The following is a 23498-nucleotide window of genomic DNA, read 5'->3' as shown; positions in this document are numbered from 1 at the left end:
GCTACCATTCTCGTGTGTAACAAGTCTCAAGTTTTATCATCTTGCCTGTTTCGTACAAAATTCAAGTGTGTAAACCTCTGGTTTTACTTTCTTGTTTTAGAAGCGTCAAATGCTTGACCTTTTTATATCAACTATTACCAACCATTTTATTTTTTTATTCTTGCTTTTAGTGTAGAGATCTTTGTAAACAAGAATAAATAGTTTTTATTCTTACTTATTTTATTCTTACTTACAAACTTTTTATTTTAGTTTTATACCACTACATTATCTCTACTGCATCGCTACTTCTCACTTCATAGATGGAGCTCATAGCCTAGTGTGTATGCATCGCCCGGGGGACGCCTGTTGGATGGTGCGTGCTCACTGAGAAAGATTTGCTTTTAAGATTTACAACAATCCCTAAATTATCTCTTTTTTTTAATGTCTTCTTTAAATATTATTCTTTTTTTATGTCTTCTTTAGACACTTTTTACTAGATAAAAATCTTCCACAAACAGTACATGCTAACAAGTTTACTATTTGTAGCTATCATCCAGTGTTTAAATCACGCCCACCCTGAGTTCAATATCGTCTTTATAAAAACAAGTTTCTACTATCAATTCAAGACTAATCTAGTTTATATCAGTTTATGTTTCTTTTAATGTCTTTTTTTAATTTTCAATCTAAATCATTATACTAAGATTTTATTACTATCTTTATATATTGTCCAAAAAGATCAATCTTACAATTCCCTTCTCGCACCCCATAAGACATATCAGTTGCTACAACTGATAAACTGTATTTGGTCATAAACTTAGTATATTTTTATGGGGTAAACAATCTATGAATAGGGTAAACAATCTATGAATAGGGTAAACCATCTATGAATAGGGTAAACCATCTATGAAAAGGGTAAACAAACTATGAATAGGGTAAAAAAATCTATGATTAGGGTATAATAATCTATGAATAAGATAAACAATTTCAAAGCATATCAGCGATTGTTTAACGTAACAGTAATTTAAAATGTTATAAAGTTAAAAAAGTTATGAAACTGAAAACAAATTTTAAAGTTTATAAAACAATCATTATATACAATTTCATTAAACTGATTTCTTTTAAGCACTGGCGTTACCGCAATGTGATTATGTGGTAAATTTTGATAATAATTTTTAGATAATCAAAGGTGATTTGTTACAATGTTTAGTTAAGTAACTTTGATGGGGTTTTTTGTGATTTTGATCAGCTGGTTGATGATTTATAGTGAATTTCTATCAAAAAAATCGGGTGCCATTCCATGCAATTTTTTATTGATTTTTATTGCAAACTTGAAAAAAAAAACACCAGTGCTTTATTTCTTTTGCTATTATTTGGTCAAATCTGAATCAATATGAGGTGTCAATTTGAAAAAAAATTTTTTTACACTTATTAGCAATTAATCAACAGATTGCAAAACACCCATATAAACATATATGCAACGTCCTTTTTATTTTTTAAACAGACCTGAAAAGAACTGAAAATCTGGGATCAAGAAGTAGATTTTGTTGTTATATGTCATTAAGATATAATTGTATATAATTTTGATTGTTATTATATTAATTATTAGGTTTTAAAAATTATTTCATACCCAGCTCTCACTTGCCACATGTCAGTCTCTTCCAGCTCCCCAGCATAAACTTGAACATTATATTCTCCATCCTTAAAAAAAGTGTTAGCTAAAATAATTAATAACTAATAAGTTATACAAAATAATATAACATATTATAATATAAAATATATTAAAATTAAAAATATATTAAAATGGTCTCAAAATTACGTTTAACTCGGACTGTAGAGAAAACTTAACTTTTTCGGAAATTTCGATTTAGATATGGTCTCAAAGTTACCTCTAATTCGGACCGTAGAGAAGACTTTACTTCGAAACAATATTTTTTCTCGCTTCGTACATCGTTTTTATATCACGACTTTTATTATTGTTATATCACCCAAAATAATTTTTTAACCACTCATTTGGCTTAAATTTATCTGGTCTTATTTTAGTATTTAGTTAATCTTATTACAATATTTTTTAATATATTATTTATCCGCTGACTTTCATATTATTACTATCATCAAGGAACTTTTATGCTATATTATCTTACATTCATTACTCAGCTTTGTTTTAATTTTCACATGCACAATTTTTGCCCTTTATTATTATTCAGAGAATTTCTTATATCCTTCACTACATTTTTAAATTTTTACATTTTTGCAGGCGATATATTTTTTCTACTTTTTCATATATTACTTGATTTTTAGTTATGATTTTAAGTTGTGCGGGTTGTTTCATTTTCTCACACTTTAGATTGGTTAACAAAAATTCGAATGAAGTAGTTTTTTAAAGACTCTATTGTGTTTTATTTAATTTTAAAAGGGTTTTTAATAGGGTATATTGCCATTTGATTGTTTTTGGTTTATTTGTGCTGGAAGTACCTATGTGGTTTAAATGGTCTAAGGGGAAAACTTATTAGTATTTTCTGCTTGCACACTTTAGTTGTTTTAGTTTTGTTTCTGGTGTTTTTATTTTAATTTTAATTTGTGCTTAGTTTTTTCTACCGGTGGTATGGTAAGTGATTTATTTAACTATTTTTATTTAAATTGTGCAGTAGATCAACACTTTTTATATCATATCATCAAAGAAATATTAGTGTTTTAAAAATTTGGGTGTGAATGGGTTTTGGCTATTTGTAGTGAATCCTTTTTTACTGCAGTATGGAATAGGCATAAGTCACGGGGTAAAGCATAAGTGGTGATGACGTTTGTTTGACGGGATAAACTAGTTATATATACTGATCCTCATCGAAACGCCAGTAATAATACACGCCACTCCACTGTAGTGATTAAGTAATGTTTATTACTTAATCGCTACACAAATTATGTTTACACATAATTTGTGTAGTTAAATAGATAATAGAACAGATTTTGTTATATGAGTAGATTATACCTTAAACAGGCTGATATCATTTGAAAAGCTGTATAATGACTAAGCTTATGCGGTAGTGGTGTAGTGGTAGAGTACTCACTTCATAAGCAAGAGGTTCCGAATTCGATCCCCACCATGTCCCTGGTAGTACCACGCTAAACTTGTTTCTCCGCGCAGCGGCCTTGTTCATCAAGGTTTGTGTTTTGGAGTTAAAGAGTTGAGAGAGGGTTATAACCACAATTAAGTAGCCTCCTCGTCTGTAGTGGCCTTGGGGAGGTGAATTAACAAAAAAAAAGAAGCTGTTTCAGAAATACAAGATAAATACATTATAAACTTGCATACAAATAATAAAATTGGTAGTAAATAAAAAGCTTTCTAAAAGAATGTTACCAGCATTTTTTTCTTTTTACAGTTGTTACTAGTTCTTTTTGTTTGTAATTTCAGATTTAACTTAAAGAAGAGAAAAACCAAAAAAAAAGTATATCACTAACATTTTTCTCTGCTTATAACCTGCAGTTGTTCTTCAGTCAGTTCCTATACAATAACATATAATAAAACCAAACCTCAAAGTATGTGAGTAAACATATACACAATAAGTATTTTAAGGTGGAGTTTTTGTACCCTTTTCCAGACATCCTTAGTAAAATTTTTGATTTTTTGGCCCATTTAAATAGTTTTTAACAATAGTAAATGTTAATTTAGGTTTTTGAGATGGTTGTTGAGAAATTAGCATAAACTCCATGATTATATGTCAATATCTATTCTCTTATTTGCTTATTTAGCTGATTTACTTGATTTTTCCTTTTCTCTAAGCACATATTCCAAATTTTCTGTCAATTCTAAGCACTGCGATTTTTTTTTTCTATATATTTCTATAGCTAAATATTGCAATTAATTTTTCACTACCTTTCAGACTAGCTGTATCTTTGAAATTTTTGGCATTTCTGTAGTGGTGATGTTCATGTTAAAGTTGTTTCCAGGGCCCAAGACTCAGGGGGGGTAGGGTTATGTGCCCCACTTTTTTATAGCAGAATCTTGCAATCAATTTTTCACTGCTTTCCAGACAAATTAGAGCTCTGTAAATTTCAGCATTTATGTAGCCCTGAGAATTGTGTGTTAAAATTTTTTTCCAGGGCAGAAACCCAGATGGTCCATAAGACAAGGGACCATCTGGTCCCTTGTCTTATCTTTTTTATCGTTACTTTGTTAAAGTCATTTTTCTGACTTTATAAAGTAATGATAACTTTGAAAATATAGACCTCAAATTTTTTTGGTTTATACTTTTTCCATTGGGTTTTTGATCATTCTATATTCAATAATCTTTTTTAAAATATTTTAAGAAAGTTCACATATTTATAAGAATTTTGACTTGCAATTATACAGATTAAAAACAGTCATCCATCTAAAACAATGATTTAAACAGATGTTTACATTGTATAATTTTAAACTTTTTGAATTGAAAAAAGTTGATTTTTAATGCTAAAATGTTAACAGCAAGTTGTTTAATTAACTAAAATCCAACTGTTAAAAAAAAAAAAAAAATCATCCTGCCATAACATTAAATGAATAAAAAAGAAAATTATCTCCTTTTAAAATAATTATTTCAACTGATATTTAATTCTAAAATTTTAACATTGAGTTGTTTTTTTTAAATAAAAATTATTACCCAAAACAAACAAACATTCACACTAGTACAGAAGAAATTTATATTATTCTATGCAATAATATTAATTTATTATTATTGCATAGAAGTAGTTTTATTCAATTACTTATTAAAATTAAATTTGATTAATAAACCTATTAAATTCATCATTAACATTTTTAACATTAACAAATTTATTAACTTGAATTTCAACTTGGTAGTTAGTTTTACAGTAAGAATGGATTCGTATGATTTTACAGTAAGAATGGATTCGTGTGATTTTACAGTAAGAATGAATTCGTATGATTTTACAGTAAGAATGGATTCGTATGATTTTACAGTAAGAATGGATTCATGTGATTTTACAGTAAGAATGGATTCATGTGATTTTATAGTAAGAATGGATTCGTATGATTTTACAGTAAGAATGGATTCGTATGATTTTACAGTAAGAATGGATTCATGTGATTTTACAGTAAGAATGGATTCGTATGATTTTACAGTAGGAATGGATTTGTATGATTTTGTAAAATTGTTAAAAGGTACTTTTCATAAACTAATTTATTGTTTTAATTTATTGTAGAAAGACTGATTTAAAGAGATTAAATATCAGTTATCAAAAAAGATGCCAGAGAAGAATTAATTTGGAGATCTGGAATAATAGATGACAAAATTTTAACAATCTGCCATTATCATGAAAATATTTAAAAAGTAAAACAATTCCTGGAGTTAGGAGCTATCATTAATTTAACCCAGAATCTATAGATACTATCAGCTTTAAAGGAACAAGTGAAAATGTTGATATAACAGGTATTTTTTCCTTTTATGGTATTTAAAGATCTCAAACTAATCAGCAAACTAACATTTATACATATATATAAAATTTGGTGAGTTTATTCTGTATAAAACTGTGTTGATGCGTTTTAATGGATTGGCATGATAAATGAAATTTATCATATTGAAATCTTTTTATAATGATAACAGATAGTTAAAATTTGTCAACAGTTAAGGATATTATAGCAATGTTTATGAACCCGCATGGATCTTTTAAAAACTTTTCTGGTCATCTAGAGCAAATGAGTATTGGGTTTTAATTACCAACACAATTTGTATGATTGATGCACCTGTAACAATAACTGACACTCTATATTTTGTATTTTATTATTTAAATAATTAAATAAAACAGAACAAGTATAAATCAAAAAAACTTTTGAAGACAATTTTTTTTAAGTTATCTTTACTTTGTTAAAATTTGTAAAAAAAACAAACTTGGGAAGACCTTAAATTAAAGCTCAAGTTATGGCAGCTTCTGCAAAAGTTAAGCAATTTTTAGGGAGGTCAAAAAAACTTTTTGTAGTTTACCACCGTGAAAGAACTGTAGAACACATATGTTCTTATCTGAGTATGTATGTAGTACACCATCCAGGCGTGGTCACCATACCAACAGGAAGACATAGACGCACTGGAGGAAATCCAAAACTGTGCTACCAAAACAATATCTTCTATTAAATATAAAACTGACTTAATCCAAATCTTTAAATACATGTACAAAATTGACGAAGTAAACTTCCAGGTACCACTGTGCTGCCCATTGCTATCAAAATACATTATGCAAGTTCATAATCAACAACTGGCACAGCAAAGAGTATTAGACTGCATGCAGAGAAAGAAATTTTTTCAAACTGTGTTTTGATGCAGTAAAATACCTTGCTGCAAACAGTAATTAACGCAACCTTGGTTAACATGGTTACAAACTGCTTGGATGAATATTTAAATCGGTAAAAGAGAAGCATAAAAGCATGTCTTTTAATATATTCTTACAGTATGCTACTTGAGTACAGTATGCTACTTGAGTGACAGATGTGCACGAGTACCAAAGATTGTCAGTATAGAGGTGCCTGATGTAACATCACCATTATCAATATCATATATCATTATCTATATTATATCAATGGGGATCACATCCCCCTTGATAGTTTTTAAACAAAAAATAGTAAATTGTGTTCTTTTATTTTTTTTTAATTTGAAAAATTTAACTGATAATTATAAATATTTAAAATTATTGACCACTGAAATGAACTAAACTAAACTATATATGTACACACACATTCTACCAGTCAACATACAGGCTGCATCAGTAAATACTCCACATCATACTTTTTTCTATTATTAAGAAATTTTTTTTAACTAAAATCTTATTTTGGCACAAGTTGGTTAAATTTAATTATCACAACTAGAAAAATTCTGTAAGCAAGGCTGTCTGCAATGCGTATAGTCATTAGTTTTTAGGTTGTAGTCTGTATCTATAATATTTCTTTTTTTTTTTTTTTTTTTTTTTTTTGCAAAACAGAATTTTTATTGTGTCTACATAAAGAAAAAAAATTGAATGCAGTAGTTACAAAAGTTGAATGCAAAGTTTTTTTAAAAGTCAATTTAAATTATTAAAAGACTCTAACTACTCTGTGCATTAAAATTGTAAAAATTGTATTGAGCCATAAAAAAAACTGTTACATTAACTTGTAGAATTACATTAACCTATAAAAAACCTGAAACATTAACTTGTAAAAACATGTGAATTTTGCTCTAAACATATATAAGACAAAAATTTTTTACAAGTTAATGTAACAGACATTAATTAGTTGTTTACCGCAAAAAAATCTTTTAACAATTATAAAGCAATAAATTATTAAAGTCACTTCAATAAAAATAAAAAAATAAAACTTTCAACTAGTTAAAGCTCATATAAATAGTTTAGTCAGTCAGGCCAGGATCAATGCCTCATCTTACAAAGCAATAAATAAACACCTCACCTCATGAAACCATACAGTTTTTCCATCCTGCTCGTATCCAAAAGGCGAAAGACGAAGACTTGCACCTTGATCTGCTTTATAAGCCTCAAATAAAATTGATTTAAACCTTGGGTTTTCATCAAACTGTATATCGCATAGCGCCTGAAAACAATTTAATGTTTTAATTAAAAATTAAAAAAAAAAAAAAAAAATTTACATTAAAACTAATTAATTTTGATTTAACAACTTTGATTTATTTTTTAAATTTTGAAAATTGTATGTTCTGACTTTCTAGTTCAAGTCTGTTTCATTATGACAAGTTTTTGTACAGCTAAGTATATATTTATATTACTAAAAAAATTTTTTTAGGTTTTTTATAAAATTTAGAATTGCTTTATTAATTGAAATCATGATCATGATTTGATATGCTATAAATGCAAGCTTTGGCAGGAAGCAAGAACTTTAACTCTTCCACACTCCCCTAAAGTGGTTTAGAGGAGTTTGTGGCTTTTATCTCTATTTTTAGGTTTTGATTAAAAATTATTGTGCAAACTAGATCAAATAAAAAAGAACAAAGTCTGAGTTTCAGATTGACTTTTTTTGCTTACAAAATGCAATTGTTTACCTTTTTTGCGTAACAGTCACTAATTTTTTTTTTTGCAGTGCTTGAGATTATAATTTAACTATACAAATGGCTAACAACTTGGTTATTTTATAATATTAGTTATTTTATACTACAACAATTGTTTTGTTTTTAGTATAGCAGAATTTTAGTATTATAAATATTACATTTATTTATATAATTATGTGAATACAAATATTACATAATTATAATATAATAAAAAATTATAATAGAATTAGTAAAAAAAAAGTTTTGTAGTAATCAAGATGAAAAACACTAAAGTTATTTTAGAATTAAAACAATAATTGCATAATAAACTGTAATGCTTTTTAAAAGGATGGTTATTGCAAAAAAAATCAGTTTCTTATAAAAACGCCATTATGAAAAAATAAATTGGTAATATTCTGTCATAATCTTTTTCTTAGTCAATGCTATGTCATTCTAATAAAGCTGTTATTTAAAATTCAGTGTATAATACTAAATTTTTTTAAAAATACATTTTAAAAATATTTTTTTTGAATGTTATAATAGCTTTTTTTTATTTTGCATAAACTCATATAAATAAAATATAAAAAAATTATTAAAAAATTTACGCATTAAATTATCATTTTATATTATGTAATGAATTATATATTATATATATTAATTATAAAAAATTATATAAACTTGTTTCAATTAGAGCAAAATAAAAATAAAATATATATAAATAAATATAATATAAATATATATAAATAAATAAAATATATATAAATAAATATAAAACGTTATAAAAGTATATAATAACGTTATAAAAGTATAAATAAATATAAATATATATAAATAAATATAAATATATATAAATAAATAAAATATATATAAATAAATATAAAACGTTATAAAAGTTTTTATTGTGGAATTTGTAATTATTATAATATTTTCTAAACTTCCTGCAGTAAGAAAATATAAATAAAATTTATATACAGTAAAAACTTTCAAAGCTCTTTGTTTGTCAAATTTTTTATAAAATAATCAGAGTTATTAATAAATAAATAAATAATAAATGTGAAAACCAAAAGAAAATCCTCGTCTTATTTTTCACAACATGATAAACAATGCTCATTATGTATATATTCTTGTAACATTAACGATACAAGCATATGCTTGCAATGGGTATAAAATCCTTGCACAAAATATGAAAGCTCTTGTAGGAAGCTGTTTAGAAGAGCAGCTCACATGGCTTGTCATGTTCGTTTTAGCTTTTCTCTGCTTTCGTACTTATTTATTATTGCCAAGGCAAAATAAAGGAATGTTTAAATGTTTAAAAAATTATAACTATTATGATTAAAAGTTGTTTTCAAATTTTAGATTATATTTGATATTACAACTGTACGACTTTAGTAGTTTTTCAAAACAAAAAAGATGATGTTAAATAAATTTTTTAAATTGCAAATTTTTTAGCTGACCTCTAATGAAAGTTCATTAGAACTTATAGTTCATTTTTACATTCCATTTATTTTTTTAAATTCATTTCTGATAGTGTTTTCTTAGCTTAACGTGTTTTTTAATTGATAAGATTGAATTAGTATATTACCAATTGAAGATTTTTTTGCAACCCTATTCTTAGATAGCCAGTTGATGTATGTACACTCCACTATCATTAAGTATTATTAAGTATTAAATCTATCATTAAGTATTAAGTTTATTATGCTGTGCTAATCCTAAATAAATCAGTCAATAGAACAAAAATAAATAATAATAAAAATGTGTGTTTAGATAATCAGTGTGATATCACACTGAAATAGCATGCTGCCAGGGGCTTCAGTACATAAATCGACTATCTTATAGCCTGCTATCGCAAAGAAGTGCTGCTACATCGAATGAGATTTTGGGATAAGGCAGTAATATTTTCATTGAGCCTCTTTGCTTTTTTCTTCTTTTTTTTTAAAAAAAAGCTGTATGCTATAAAGATAAGCAAAACGAGTAAGCAATTGCTTATTTATATACGCTATATATATATATATATATATATATATATATATATATATATAATATAATATATATATATATATATATATATATATACACATATATATATACACATATATATATATTTATTATATACATATATATGTATATATATATATATATATATTTATTTATTTATTATATTATATATCAATATATATATATATATATATATATATATATTTATTTATTTATTATATTATATATCAATATATATATATATATATATATATATATATATATATATATATAAATATATATATACACATATATATATATAACATATATATATATTTATTATATACATATATATGTATATATATATATATATATATATATTTATTTATTATATTATATATATATATATATATATATATATATATATATATATATATATATATATATATATATATATATATATATATATATATATATAGATATATTAGATATATATAGATATACAATATAATAAATATATGTATATATATATATATATACATATATATGTATATAATAAATATATATATATTATATATATATGTATATATATATATATATATATATATATATATATATACATATATATGTGTATATATATATATATATATATATATATATATTTACTATATACATATATATGTATGTATATATATATATATATATATATATATATATATAAGGCTACCATATACCATATATACCAGGCTTGGACAGGAATGCCATGCGATCGCACTTTGTTACTGATCACGCTAATAGTTTTTTTTTCTTCATAACTTGACCACGACTTTGATGTTTTAACAATTTTAATGCAATTTAAAAAAGTGTTATGTTGTGAATAACTTTTTTTTAATCATTGATCTTTTCTTAAGTTTTTATTTTACGCAAAAGCTTTAGATAAAAACATAAAATTAATTATAGTGATCGTTTAAATGCATTTTGTGTAAATTAATAAAAAATGTTATATATAAATTTTTTTTTGAAAGTATTTTAATAATAAATTTAAATGTTTGAAACTCTTCCACGTCTTCTTAAAAATCTTTTAAACGTTCGTATATGGTTTTTGAAAGAATTTTTTTTAGGTTACTTTATGAATAAGTTCAAAACTTTTTGTGACGACTTAATTTAGAACTCGTGTAGAAACACTTTATATGAATTATGCAAGAATATAAAATAACTTTATTTACTTATATAAGCATGTATTTTGTTGATTAATGGAAAAGTTTTGTAATGGAAGTATTTTGTAATGTTCATATGATTTATTTTTATAATTAAACTTACAATTTTTTTTAAATCTTTTAAACAAACTTTTTTTTTTTCAATTACGATAGGAATGAATGAGTTTAAATCTTTTATAACAATTTTTAAATTCGTTACGTGAAACACTTATTAATAAAGTTACAAATTGCTTGTAATACTCAAATTAAAATTAAGTTAAACTGCTAGTTTTTTTTTCTTTATATTTTTTTGAATAAAAAAGTTTAAAACCTTTTTTTAACTTGACTTACTAATTAGAGCATGAAATTATTAAAATTTACTAATCTAAAAAGACTTATTAAAATTTACTAATCTAAAAGTTATCTTTTTAAACAATTTTTCTTTTTTTTTTTTTGCAATTTTAAAAAAAAATTTATACAATTTAAAAATAATATATAAAACACTTTTTAATAAATTTGATAAAATTTGTTTATTTATTAAAAAAAAGAATGAGTAGTAATTTGTTACTTAATTTAAATGCGTTTTGCGTAATTTTTTTATTAAATGTTTTATTAAACATTTTTTATTAACGTTTTATAAAACATTTACAAAAGATAAGTTTTAATAACATATATTTCAAATGCAATTAAAAAAGTAACAAAAAGTTTAGCTTCGAGTTTAAGTTTTTTATTTTTTATTTTTATTTTAGTCTTTATGTATTTTCTTTTTTGTAAGGAATAGTTTTTTCTTTATTGTTATTATTATTATTACTTTTGTCCAAGTTTAAGTTGAGCTTAGCGTTTTTATTTTTAGCTCATTTCTGAAATGTTTAAATCATCAAAACATATAAACGATCTATAAATTCGAAACAAATTATAAACTGGAAAGAGAAATAAAAACTAAATTTAAAAAACAAAAAATCTTATCAAATAATAAAATAAATAAAAAATAAACCAGAAAAACTAAAAGCATAAAATTAATGTTTTTATTTTAATTTAAAAGTGTTTCACTACAAAGAATTTATAAGAAAATCAAAGTTTCAAAGTTATTTAATCAAAGCTTAATGAAACTTATATTTTCTAATGACTGCAAAGAAAATAATTGTATGCTTGATTGTATAAGGCGTGCAACAGCATGCGTCTCCTGAGAAGGCTTTATATATATATATATATATATATATATATATATATATATATATATATATATATATATATATATATATATATATATATATATATATATATATATATAATCTAAAAATATACCTTAAGTAATTGTAGTTTTTGTGCACAAGTAAGTATATGATAACCAAACTGTTCTAAATCCCAGGCAAAAGGAAGTTCTGTCATTTGAGCAAACTAAAAGAAACAAAATTAAATAAATTAGAAACAAAGGCATTTAATTTTTTATTTCTAATTTTCATATCTTAACTTTTAGTTTTTAGATGGAATATATTAAGTTAAAAAGAATATGAATAACAAAACATTATTTAAAACATAGTGTTTTTTTTTAAGCCTATAATTTTTAACATTATATGCAAAAATAGATTTTCTTTCTTAATAAAATTATTTTTCTTTTGTTTATTTGACTTAAGAGATTATTTGTTAAATATTTATTACCTATAAAATATATAAAAACTATTGTTTTTAACTATATGCAGTGGAGGACGCTACTTTAGTTGTGGTTACAACCCTCTATCAACTCTATAACTCCAAAACACAAATCTTAACAAACAAGGCCGCTGCACAGAGAAATAAGTTGAGCACGGTACTACCAGGGACATGGTGGGGATCGAACTCAGAGCTTCTCACTTAAGAGGCGAGCGCTCTACCACTACACTAAGTGGTGTAGTGGTAGAGTGCATTTGTTGTTTAAATTTTTTAACTGAACTTTATCTATATAGACAAAAATACCTTTAAAACAGTTTTAGACAACTTGTTTGGTTTAAAATTGGATAAAATCGAGAAGCGAGGAGATTTGCTAAGTTTGCGGAAAAGTTTGGTATGTAGAGATTCCAACACTCCACTGTCTTCTAAATATAAGTAACATATTTTTAAATACTTTTTTAATACTACATACACAAATATCTTCCTTATATTAAATATATATCTTTTTAATACATATATAAATATTCTCCTAATATTACATATACAATGCACATATAGAGTTTGTATAACAGGAGTTTTAAAGTATAGGAGTTTTAAGTGCAGGAGTTTTAAAGGGATCCCAACCCTCTGAGACTTGTTGTATTCAAATTAAAGAGAATGATAAAAAAAATGCTTGGGCTAAATTTTTTTGATTAAAACAAAGGTTAAATGCATACCAAGAAAAACTAACATTTTTGTTTTAGTCAAAGCTTGCCTTTTCCATTTTGTTGTAGGCCAAATAGTCTTCATAATGTACGCCACAATTTACAGACTTGATAATTGATTCGAAAGCGTTTCATTCCAATGAGTTTTAGGGCATGATGTCATTGATTTTTTTGTTTAAATCAATGATTTCATGTACTAAAACTCTTAGAAATAAAATGCACTCGAATAAATTATCAAGTTTGTTGATTGCGGCTTATATTATGAAGACTATTTGGCCTACAACAAAACGGAAAAGGCCAGCTTTGACTAAAAAAAAAAATTGTTTTCTCTTGGTATGCATTTATTCTTTTATTTTTTTGTTTTAATCAAAAAAATTTAGCCCAAGTGTTTGTTTTTTTATCATTCTTTTTAATATGAACACAGCATATCTTGGAGGTTTGAGATCCCATTAAAGTACAAATATCTTAAAAGTTGACAAATATTTTGAAATTCTAAAAGTTATTGTAAATTATTATATACTAGAAAATTAATGGGCGCCCGTGGCACCCATTTTTAACAACTTTTTACACTTATAAATTATAATTATTTTGAGAAGTAAAGTGAAGCCGGTGAAGGTTAAAAAATTTTATCAAAGAATTTCATTATAAACTATATTACTCTTGAAAGCAAAAACTTTATATCTCTAAACTAAATAAAAAAAATAAGTGAAAATCGGCCTTAAAAATTAGAAAAAAATTCTTTCAGTCATCGATAAAAACAAAAACTTTCAGTGTAAACAGGCTTTAAAAAAGGCTGACCTGGTAAATCTCGATTCAGCATATTAAATCCTATTGAAATTATGCTAAAACAGCTGTTCGAAAATGCACATTTGACCGCAAGCCACGCTAGAATTAAATAGTTTAAAGCATATTTTGTAAAAAATATTAATTCAGATTTATAAACTAAACTTTTTGATAAAAAAATACTTATTTTGTATCATAAAAAAATTTCTAATCCCCCATTTTATTAACCACCCCCCCCCCCCCCCTTTAATAGATCTAGACTGAAATTCCCCCTCCATTTATACCCCCACCCCCTCTTGTATTAAGGATTCGAGAGTAAGAGCATTAACAATAATGTTTTTTCTTTAAAAGCAAGACATGTTATGTGCATTTATGTTATTTATTAACTGAACTACTTAACTATTTATTACCCGCCATGTCTTTTATTATATTAACATTTATTATTAATAATATATTAGCATAAATTAGTTAAAAAACAAAAATAGATTCCAATAGGAATTGAACCCTGAGCACAGGCACCACGATCAAATTTATTACCTACTACACTACACAATATTAAGTTTAAAAAGTTTAAATAAAATAAATTTGTTTTGACACATGATATTTTTTAAGTAAATAACGCGCTTTAAAATAAAATAACTTCCATATAATTAATACATCAGCGTTAAGTTAGCATTACACTATCAGGGAATCGGGGAATCAGTGACCTGGGTAAATATATATTAGATAACATTGGAAAATTTGAAAAATTTTCATACTTTTAATTATGTTAGATACATACAAAAAATGCATAAAACAAAAATTCTTTAATATTTTATAAATAAAGGTTACAAAACAACACTTGAAAAAAAAGACAGAGATTTTGTATGGAGAATAGCTTTAGACTAATGGAGAATAATAGAGAATAGAGAATTATAGAGATTAATTTTGTATGGACCGATGCTTGATTATCGCGAACTTAACACCAATGTAAAAGCCTCTACAAGGGATGTGGATGTCATCAACAATGCAATGAGGGATTGGAGACTCATGAATAAAAATAGCAACAACATGGTGGTGGATCTAAAAAGAGCATACCTACAAATTCATGTGGATAAACAACATTGGCCTTACCAAACTGTCATTTACAAACGATATGCGCTTATAGGTTTGGGCTTTGGTTTGAATCTAGCACCTGTGATGATGAGGTCAATATTACGATATGTTCTCCAACAAAATTCTTCACTTGCAAAATCAACAAAGGGATACATTGATGACATATTAGCAACCAATGGAAATGGAAGAAAGCTGGTGGCACATATGAAGAAATGGGGTCTTCACACAAAAACACCTGAATATTTTGGCGAAAACCCAGTTTGTGCACTAGGATTGGAAGCAACAGTAAATCCATCTACAAAGAAAATGTTTTGAAAGAGGACGCGAGATTCCCATTATTTAAAATATGCTCACCAAGAGGGAGATATTCTCATTATGTGGTAATCTGGTTGCTAATCTACCAGTTGCTGGATGGTTGAGATTCACATGTAGCTTTATAATGAGATGTACAAATGATGCAGGAAGTTGTGGATAAAGTCATCAAAAGCGGGAAGTTGTGGATAAAGTCATCCAGCAAAAGGTGTATGGAATGTCAAACCAAATGCATCTCTAACCGTATGGTGTGATGCAAGCTCGCTGGCAAAAAGAGTTGTGATAATACAAGGTGACAAGAAAATAGAATATGCGACATGGCTCCAACTAAATTCTGATGCAATGTATATCAATGCAGCTGAATTGGATGCATGTATTGAAGGTCTCAATATGGCATTTAAATGGAACCCAAGTGATATCTCTATCAAAACTGATTTTCATAGTGCATTCAGTTGGTTAAATTCTGAATTGACTTGTGACAAACCTGTAAAATGTGCTGGGCAATGTGAAACGCTAATTCGACGAAGGCTTCAAATATTTGGAAAATTGGTGGAGGATTATGCCATCAGAGATGAACTCACACGAGTGCCAACAAAATAGATAAAAGCAAAGTTGCAACGCAAGAATGTAATATCATTTTTATAATCAGCAGATTAAAAAAGTTCATTCAATAGCACATATAGGAGTTTTCAAGAGTATGGAGTTATGCTTGCGTGCTGGTATCCACGTTAACAGAGACACAGTGAAACAAATTGTTGCTGAATGTGATGAATGTAATTCAATTGATACTAATGTGATTTCGTGGGATAAAGGAAATCTTGTTGTCAGTAAAGCGTGGGAAAGAGTAGCCTGCCATGTTACTCATGTTGATTCATTGCTATATCTCACTGGTATTGATTGTTGCCCAAGCACATACATGTTGTGGACACCATTATGCAACAAAAGTGCAGCAACTGTTGTTCAATTGTTAGAAAAAATATGGTCATCACTTGGACCTCCTTCCAAAGTTCTCCTAGATAATTCTAAGTTGTTTAGATCTCAGACTATGCAAGCTATAGTGTCAAAGTAGGAAATAAGACTTATTTATCAAGCTGTTGAAAAACCATCAGGAAATGGAGTTGTTGAAAGAGCTCATCGGATGGTAAAAAGAATAAATGCAAGAGCAAAATGTGGTATACCCATATCTGTATTCTTAATCAACAATGTTCCATCAAAACAGGCACACCTTTTGAAATCTTTTGCCAACAATACAAACGTGTCCGAATTCCTGGAATCGATTGGAAAAAAAATGTCATTGCCATGACATTTTTCTCATCTGCAGCATCGCCATGTAGACAAAAAAGATGATATAACAACTGATGACGATTATAATCTGAAACTGGTTAAATCTCCTGAAATGAATTTAAAACACGTCATAATTGAAAATCCAAGTTCTAAAACAAATCCCCTGGATGGCAAAGCCGACAATAGTATGGACCACGCTGATCAAAACTATCCAACAGATTGTGAGACAGAGTTACAGCCTGTTCGGTTCACTCGCTATGGGAGAAGAGTACTTCCTAACCAAAAATACGAGTATGTATGAGCTCTTGTTGAGCTGGTGGAGATTTTAATGTGCGCCAATAATTTGTCAATAGTTAGCTTTGCTATTTACTGACAAATTTTTTTATTTTTATTATTATAACGTTTTGTATAACAATCATTAATTGTAGACAAGAGTTACAAGTTGTATTTTTAAATGCTAGTGAATAATTTTGTTGTAAAATTGTTAAGGTCATTGATAAGTAATAAAAACATTGAAAACAAAATGGTTTTTAAATAGCTTTAGACTAATGGAGAATAATAGAGAATAGAGAATTATAAAGATTAATTTTGTATGGAGAATAGCTTTAGATAATGAAGAATAATAGAGAATTATAGAGATCAACTTTGTATGGAGAAAGCAGGTAAGTAGAGGCAATTAGCAAACAGGATTTTGCATTTCTAAAGTCCTTCAATTCTGAAATTTCAAAAAACCATATGAATGCATAGAAACGTAATCATCAGGGTGTTAGCCAGCCTGACGGCACCCGCGTACAATGCCATATTCCGAATTGGTTTAAAATTCCAAAAGTTTCAAAAGATTATAGCGAAAAAAGATAATTCTATATCAAGCTCAGATTGAAGGAGCTACACTAGATGTGTAGAAAAGGTAATTACTACACACTAGAGATGAGAAACAAACAGAACCCGAACTGAACAAACCGAACTAGAACCTTATCTACGGCAGAACCAAACTTTAGTTGTTACCAAACCGAACCGAACCCGAACTTCAAAACTGTTGGGAACGAACCGAATCAAACCAACTGTCCTTATCCTAACCAAGCCAAATAGAGGCTTAAAAAAGTGAAAATTTTGCAATTCGCACATCACTACAATACATAACATGATACATAACATAATACATAACCTAATGCATAACATACCGCGAGTTTAGAATTAATTTGTTCTACCTCTAATTTTAAGTGTTGGAAGAAAATGAGTTAGTAATTTTAGCATCATGGACAAAGAGTAAATGCTGGACACGTTTCCGTTGCGTTGAAGTTGGGGATGAGGTTTGTCACTAGACTTACTGCATATATAATTATTTAGTTTTATAAATATTTCAATAAATCAATAATCACCTGCATCTCTCAGGCATTGCATATTGCACACAATGCCAAACTGAGCAGCATTCAGGTTTGATAATTGAATATCAAATGCTAAATAGACTCAATTGATCTTAGTTACAATACATTTTATTTGATTTTTGTATAACTGTGAGTGATCATGTTATGATCAACAGGTTGTCAAGGAGTTTGCCGTTTGTAAGCAGTGTGGATTATGGTTGTCAGTGCCAATTGGTCATACTACAACTTTACAAAGACATAATACATCACACATCAATAAGATCAATTCAGAACCTTGACAATTAAAAATTACAAGCTTTTTACCTAAAAAGATAGAGGTTAGTAAATATAGTTTGCGGATCTTTTTTCTATTTACTGTTTTAACTTTTCACTTGTTACTTGCTGCCATTGATAGCAAAATATATTTGTTACAAGTTGTTAGCAATATTTCAGAAATACAATGTTTTTTGTAGTACAAAAAAAAAGGCCATTATGCATTGCAATGTATTTAATGTCTATTATTTATTGCTTTATACTTTACAGGTTCCTAAACACATATGTGAAAATGCTCAAAGTGCAGCCCTGTACATGATTGCAAAAGACATTCATCCATTCTCGTGTGTTCAGGATGATGGGTTCCGTCACTTTGCTCAAACAATGATTGATATTGGATTGAAGTATGGAACAGTGCAACTTGAGGATATTATGTGTGATCGAACAACGCCGTCTAAGACACTACTACCAAAGTTATACAACGAATGTGTTCGAAAGCTGAAAGATGAACTTGCTGCAGACAGCGACAGTATGCATGATTTGAAGGCAGCTTTTCTGTCCAACTTGAATGAAAAGTATATTATACATCCTTTGCCCAAGCTATCAACACTTATTGCTTCTTCTTACGAATACTTGTCTTTTGTCAATACAGAAGATCGCAATTTTGTTGATTCAAAGATGCGTAGTATGGTGGACAAAATTATTTCTTCTTCACCAAATCAGGTGATACGAAAGAACTCAGGCAATACAGATATAGACAGCTTTAGTGAATGCAGTCATTCAGATCAGTTGCCTCCTTCAAAGAAGAATAAAGCTGACCCTGAATTGTATGATTTGCTAGCAGACTTTAAAACGGCTGCCACTCCATTGTCTAACGCCGACAGTAATGACACAAGACATGAACTTGACAAATACTTGGCACTGCCTGTGACAGCGTGTGATGCATTGCAATTCTGGAAAGACAATGACCATAAACATAAGCTTCCGACTATGGCATTGATTAGTAGAAAGTTGTTGGCTATTCCTGCTACAAGTACTGCCAGTGAAAGTGTTTTCAGTGTGTGGGGTGACAATGAGTGAGCGCAGGGCTCGCCTAAACCCAGAAACATTGGAAATGCTGATATTTCTCAAATACAACATGCAGCCCTGATTACTAGACTGACAGTAGGCTACTTAAGCTACCACTATCTGTGTTCAGAAAGTTACTGCTTTAATGCTTTGTGCACTTTAACTGCAGCTATTAGCAACTGCATTGCTTTTTGAACTTTTGAAGTTGCAGTATAAAAGCATTGCAAATTATTTCAAGTTATTTGCAATGCTTTAACTACTTAATATTACTTTAATTTATTTGTATTTTATCATTGTGGATGTAAAGCTTTGTAACTGATAATAAAACAGTTGTGTTGATACCGAACTGAACCCGAATTATGTTTAAGACTGAACTGAACCGAACTCGAACATTAGATATAACTGAACCGGACCCGAACTTTAAAAAAAGGGTTTGATTCCTATCTCTACTACGCACAATGAAGAAATAAATTAAGCTGATTGATTTTTTTTTTATAAAAAGCATCATTAACAACCAAGACCATTTATTCGAAAGTTATAAAAAACTTCCTTAATTGACATCAGTTATTTTCTAGTTAAGATTTGATTTCAATAAATAAATTATTATTTTTATTTATTCTTGTTATTCAAAAACTCTTTATTTACATTTTCACTAGTTATTTTAAGCTAGGAAAATTACAAAAATCTTTTCATATTAATAAATAATAAATAATTATTTGTTTATTATTATTTTTAACTTTTTTGACATTACTTTTTAACATTAACTTACTTTTAAAGTATATTAATATACTTTTAATAAGTTATTAATGCTTTTATATTAAAAACACTTTCGGTAAACCAACTTTGCTGGTAAAGTACACCAAAAATAATAGTAACAAAAAAATCAAAAATAAAACTTGCAATGAAAATCATTAATTTTGTATTTGCATAAAACATAAAAAAAGATAATTAAATATACTTAAATTTTTATAATATTTTTCTATTTTATTTACAAAAGCATAAGTTTAATTTACAAAAACAATATTTATAAATACAAAAATTACTTTTTTATTTAAATTTACACATATAAAATTTATGAAAATTTTGTATTTGTAGATTTAAAAAAAAAAAATTTTGTATTTAAATATTTTTTAAATTTAAATACCTAATATACTAGATATTTAAATGCTCCAATTAAATTTCCTTGCTGCCCTCTTGCAAAATTTCACTCTGCCCCTTAAATGCCTTTGTTGCATATTTATATTAATTATAAAATAGCATATGCAACAAAAGTTTTATTAACTAACATTCTATTGGACCGAAATCAGCAAGCCAAGCAAATTTCTCATTTTAAAAGCTATCGATTTAAATAAACTTGTTTACTTATCGCTAACAAAGTTTTAAAGATTTAAATATCTTATTTAATAAAATTTTAAATCATTTTAAATTTATTTATAATTTACACATAAAAATTTATTTAATGATAAAAATTATTATATAAAACTTATATTAATAATAATTAGCGGCAGTCTTCAATTAAAAACATGTTTCAGCTATTTAAAAAGTTACAAGAGAATCGTGGAAACTGTCAAAAAAGTTTTTTTTTAAATTTAATACTATTAAGCATTTTTTTTTAAATTTATAATATAAAAATGAAAATAAAAATAAAAAAAGAAAATATATGTAAATAATCGTTGAAACTTTTTAAAACTAAATTTAAAAGCGAAGTACACAATTAAAATAGATCAATTAAACTCATTCAAACTTTAACTCCAAACAATTCCTTTTTATTCTTGTTTTTGCTTAACTACATCATAAGTGATATGTGCGCACACAAAGAAAAGAAACAATTTAAATATGAAAAAATTTAAGATTGCTGAGAATGAAACAAATTGAAAATTTATAATTTAACATTTATAAAATATAAAAATATTCCTGCTATGAATATAACCCAACAAAAAAAATCATTTCAAAAATATTTATGTATCTAAAAATTGTCAAATTTTTCTACTTGTATGGAACCTTAATTTGCTTAAATTTTATTGTATATGTCAGAATGCAATAAACTTTTTTGTTTCCCTGGCTAACACCCTGATCATGTGCATCTTATTGACAGTAAAAAACCTTATTAAGAATTTCAGTTTATAATAAGGTCCTGCAGTACAAATTTTTTAGGTATTTTACCCAGTTTCAAAATTTCATTTCACCCAGTTTCAAAGCCAGGGTATTAATGGGTCATAACTAACATATTTTTAAAATATTTGGTATTTGAGTAGATACTCTATTAAAAATATTTTCCACAAATGTTAGGTAACTATTGATCTTTTAATGGCAAGAAGATGGGTCAAAAGCTGCGTCACCTACATTTAGAATCCTCTTTGGATCTTGTCTAATGTAGGAAAATTATCAGAAGAACGAGTCCAAATATGACAACAATATTCCATACAAGGACAGATAAGAGATTTATAAAGGTAGAGAATAACATCAGGAGTAATAATATAAGGGAATATAATATATAATAATATAAAAATGCTAACTTTGCAATGGATCAGATATTTGATTTTTAGTGAAGAATAATCCGAAAATGTGAAAAATAAAGGACTCAGTAAAAGTGTTGCTTTACTAGAGTAAACAACTGAGTTTTGCTTGGGTTAAAAATTATCACAAAGGAGACCACATCCAATATTGGTAATCTGTTCTAAGCAATCAAAATGTAATGAATTTTTTGTCAAGGAAGTATCATCAGCTGCACTAAACCTTAAAACACGAATCAAAATTCAAAAATCTACAAGTTATAAAACAAATTCTTTACCTACATATGGCCCTAGGAATAAGCAAATTATATTGCCCTAGGTACAAGACCTTATAGCCTCATCGCATTTAGCACTTAAGTAACAAATCACATAAAAATAAGTAACAAATAATATAAAAGAACTAATAGAAAAGTATTTCATCTAGGATTGTAAAATAATCTAAGATACTAGCAGCAAAAATTTACTTTAGAACATCAAAAAGCATTTTCCAATTATGACTTACCATAGCAACGCTTTCTGAAATTCAAAATAGGATTAAAAAATACAAACTTTTATAACTAATTTCATGACTCATAAGCATAACTTAGAACTTTATAGTTTTAAAATAAAGTGGGATGGCCATAGGTATGGGTTGCCAGATATCCGGTTTTTATGATTTATTAGTTATTTTTACAGTTTTGACCCTGGATTCTCCTCCATAAAAGCCAGGTTTTGCAGTTGTCTTATTCCTGATAATTTAATGCTACAAAACGGGGATCTTTTTATGTGGCCTCATTACTGCACACCAAATCCAATAACACAATTACCACCTATGCGCAAGATGGCACTGTTAATAGCCTGATATTTCCTGGCTGTTGGCGGACTCAACCCCTTTAAGAGCTACCACAGAGTGCAGGAAACAATACTAACAGCCAAACTCAGACCATTTAAATGAGTTTTAGAGCTGTACCCTCATTAGCATGTAATAAAAGAGTTGCATAGCTTTTGTCAAGAAGATCCTGTATTCATTGCGCTTATCAGGAAATACTATCTCTAGCTTTTCATTAACCAAAAGCACTAAAGCAGAAAAATGTTTGAAGTCAGAGTTAACTTCTCCTCGCCTTTACCTAAAAAAAGCAAATCCTATAAAACAGCAGAATATGTAGTGGATTGTACTGGAAAGAGGGGAGGGGGAGGATGTAGTGGGTTATAAAAGTTTTTATTAAGTTATTATATTATACTTTCTTGTAGGCTATAATAGTAAATAAAGGCCTAATTAATATTAGATTTAGTTTATTTAATGTCTAATGTAAATTAAATATTT

General features: G+C 27.1%; 1 protein-coding gene across 1 annotated transcript in view; it reads right to left on the bottom strand.

The window, feature by feature from the left end:
- The window catches only part of LOC100215706 (remodeling and spacing factor 1), a 49308-nt gene that overhangs the window by 24767 nt on the left and 1043 nt on the right, over positions 1–23498 (bottom strand). The window contains exons 2-5 of the mRNA XM_065787865.1: positions 13106–13224; positions 12458–12550; positions 7394–7534; positions 1607–1677 (exon numbers count right to left, since the gene is read on the bottom strand). Coding sequence (XP_065643937.1) covers positions 1607–1677; positions 7394–7534; positions 12458–12550; positions 13106–13224 — 424 coding nt within the window. The remainder of the gene's footprint in view (positions 1–1606; positions 1678–7393; positions 7535–12457; positions 12551–13105; positions 13225–23498) is intronic.

This window comes from Hydra vulgaris, chromosome 01 (genome assembly GCF_038396675.1).
Source record: "Hydra vulgaris chromosome 01, alternate assembly HydraT2T_AEP".
Taxonomy (NCBI): Eukaryota; Metazoa; Cnidaria; class Hydrozoa; order Anthoathecata; family Hydridae; genus Hydra; species Hydra vulgaris.
This window is presented reverse-complemented; position numbering and strand designations above follow the sequence as displayed.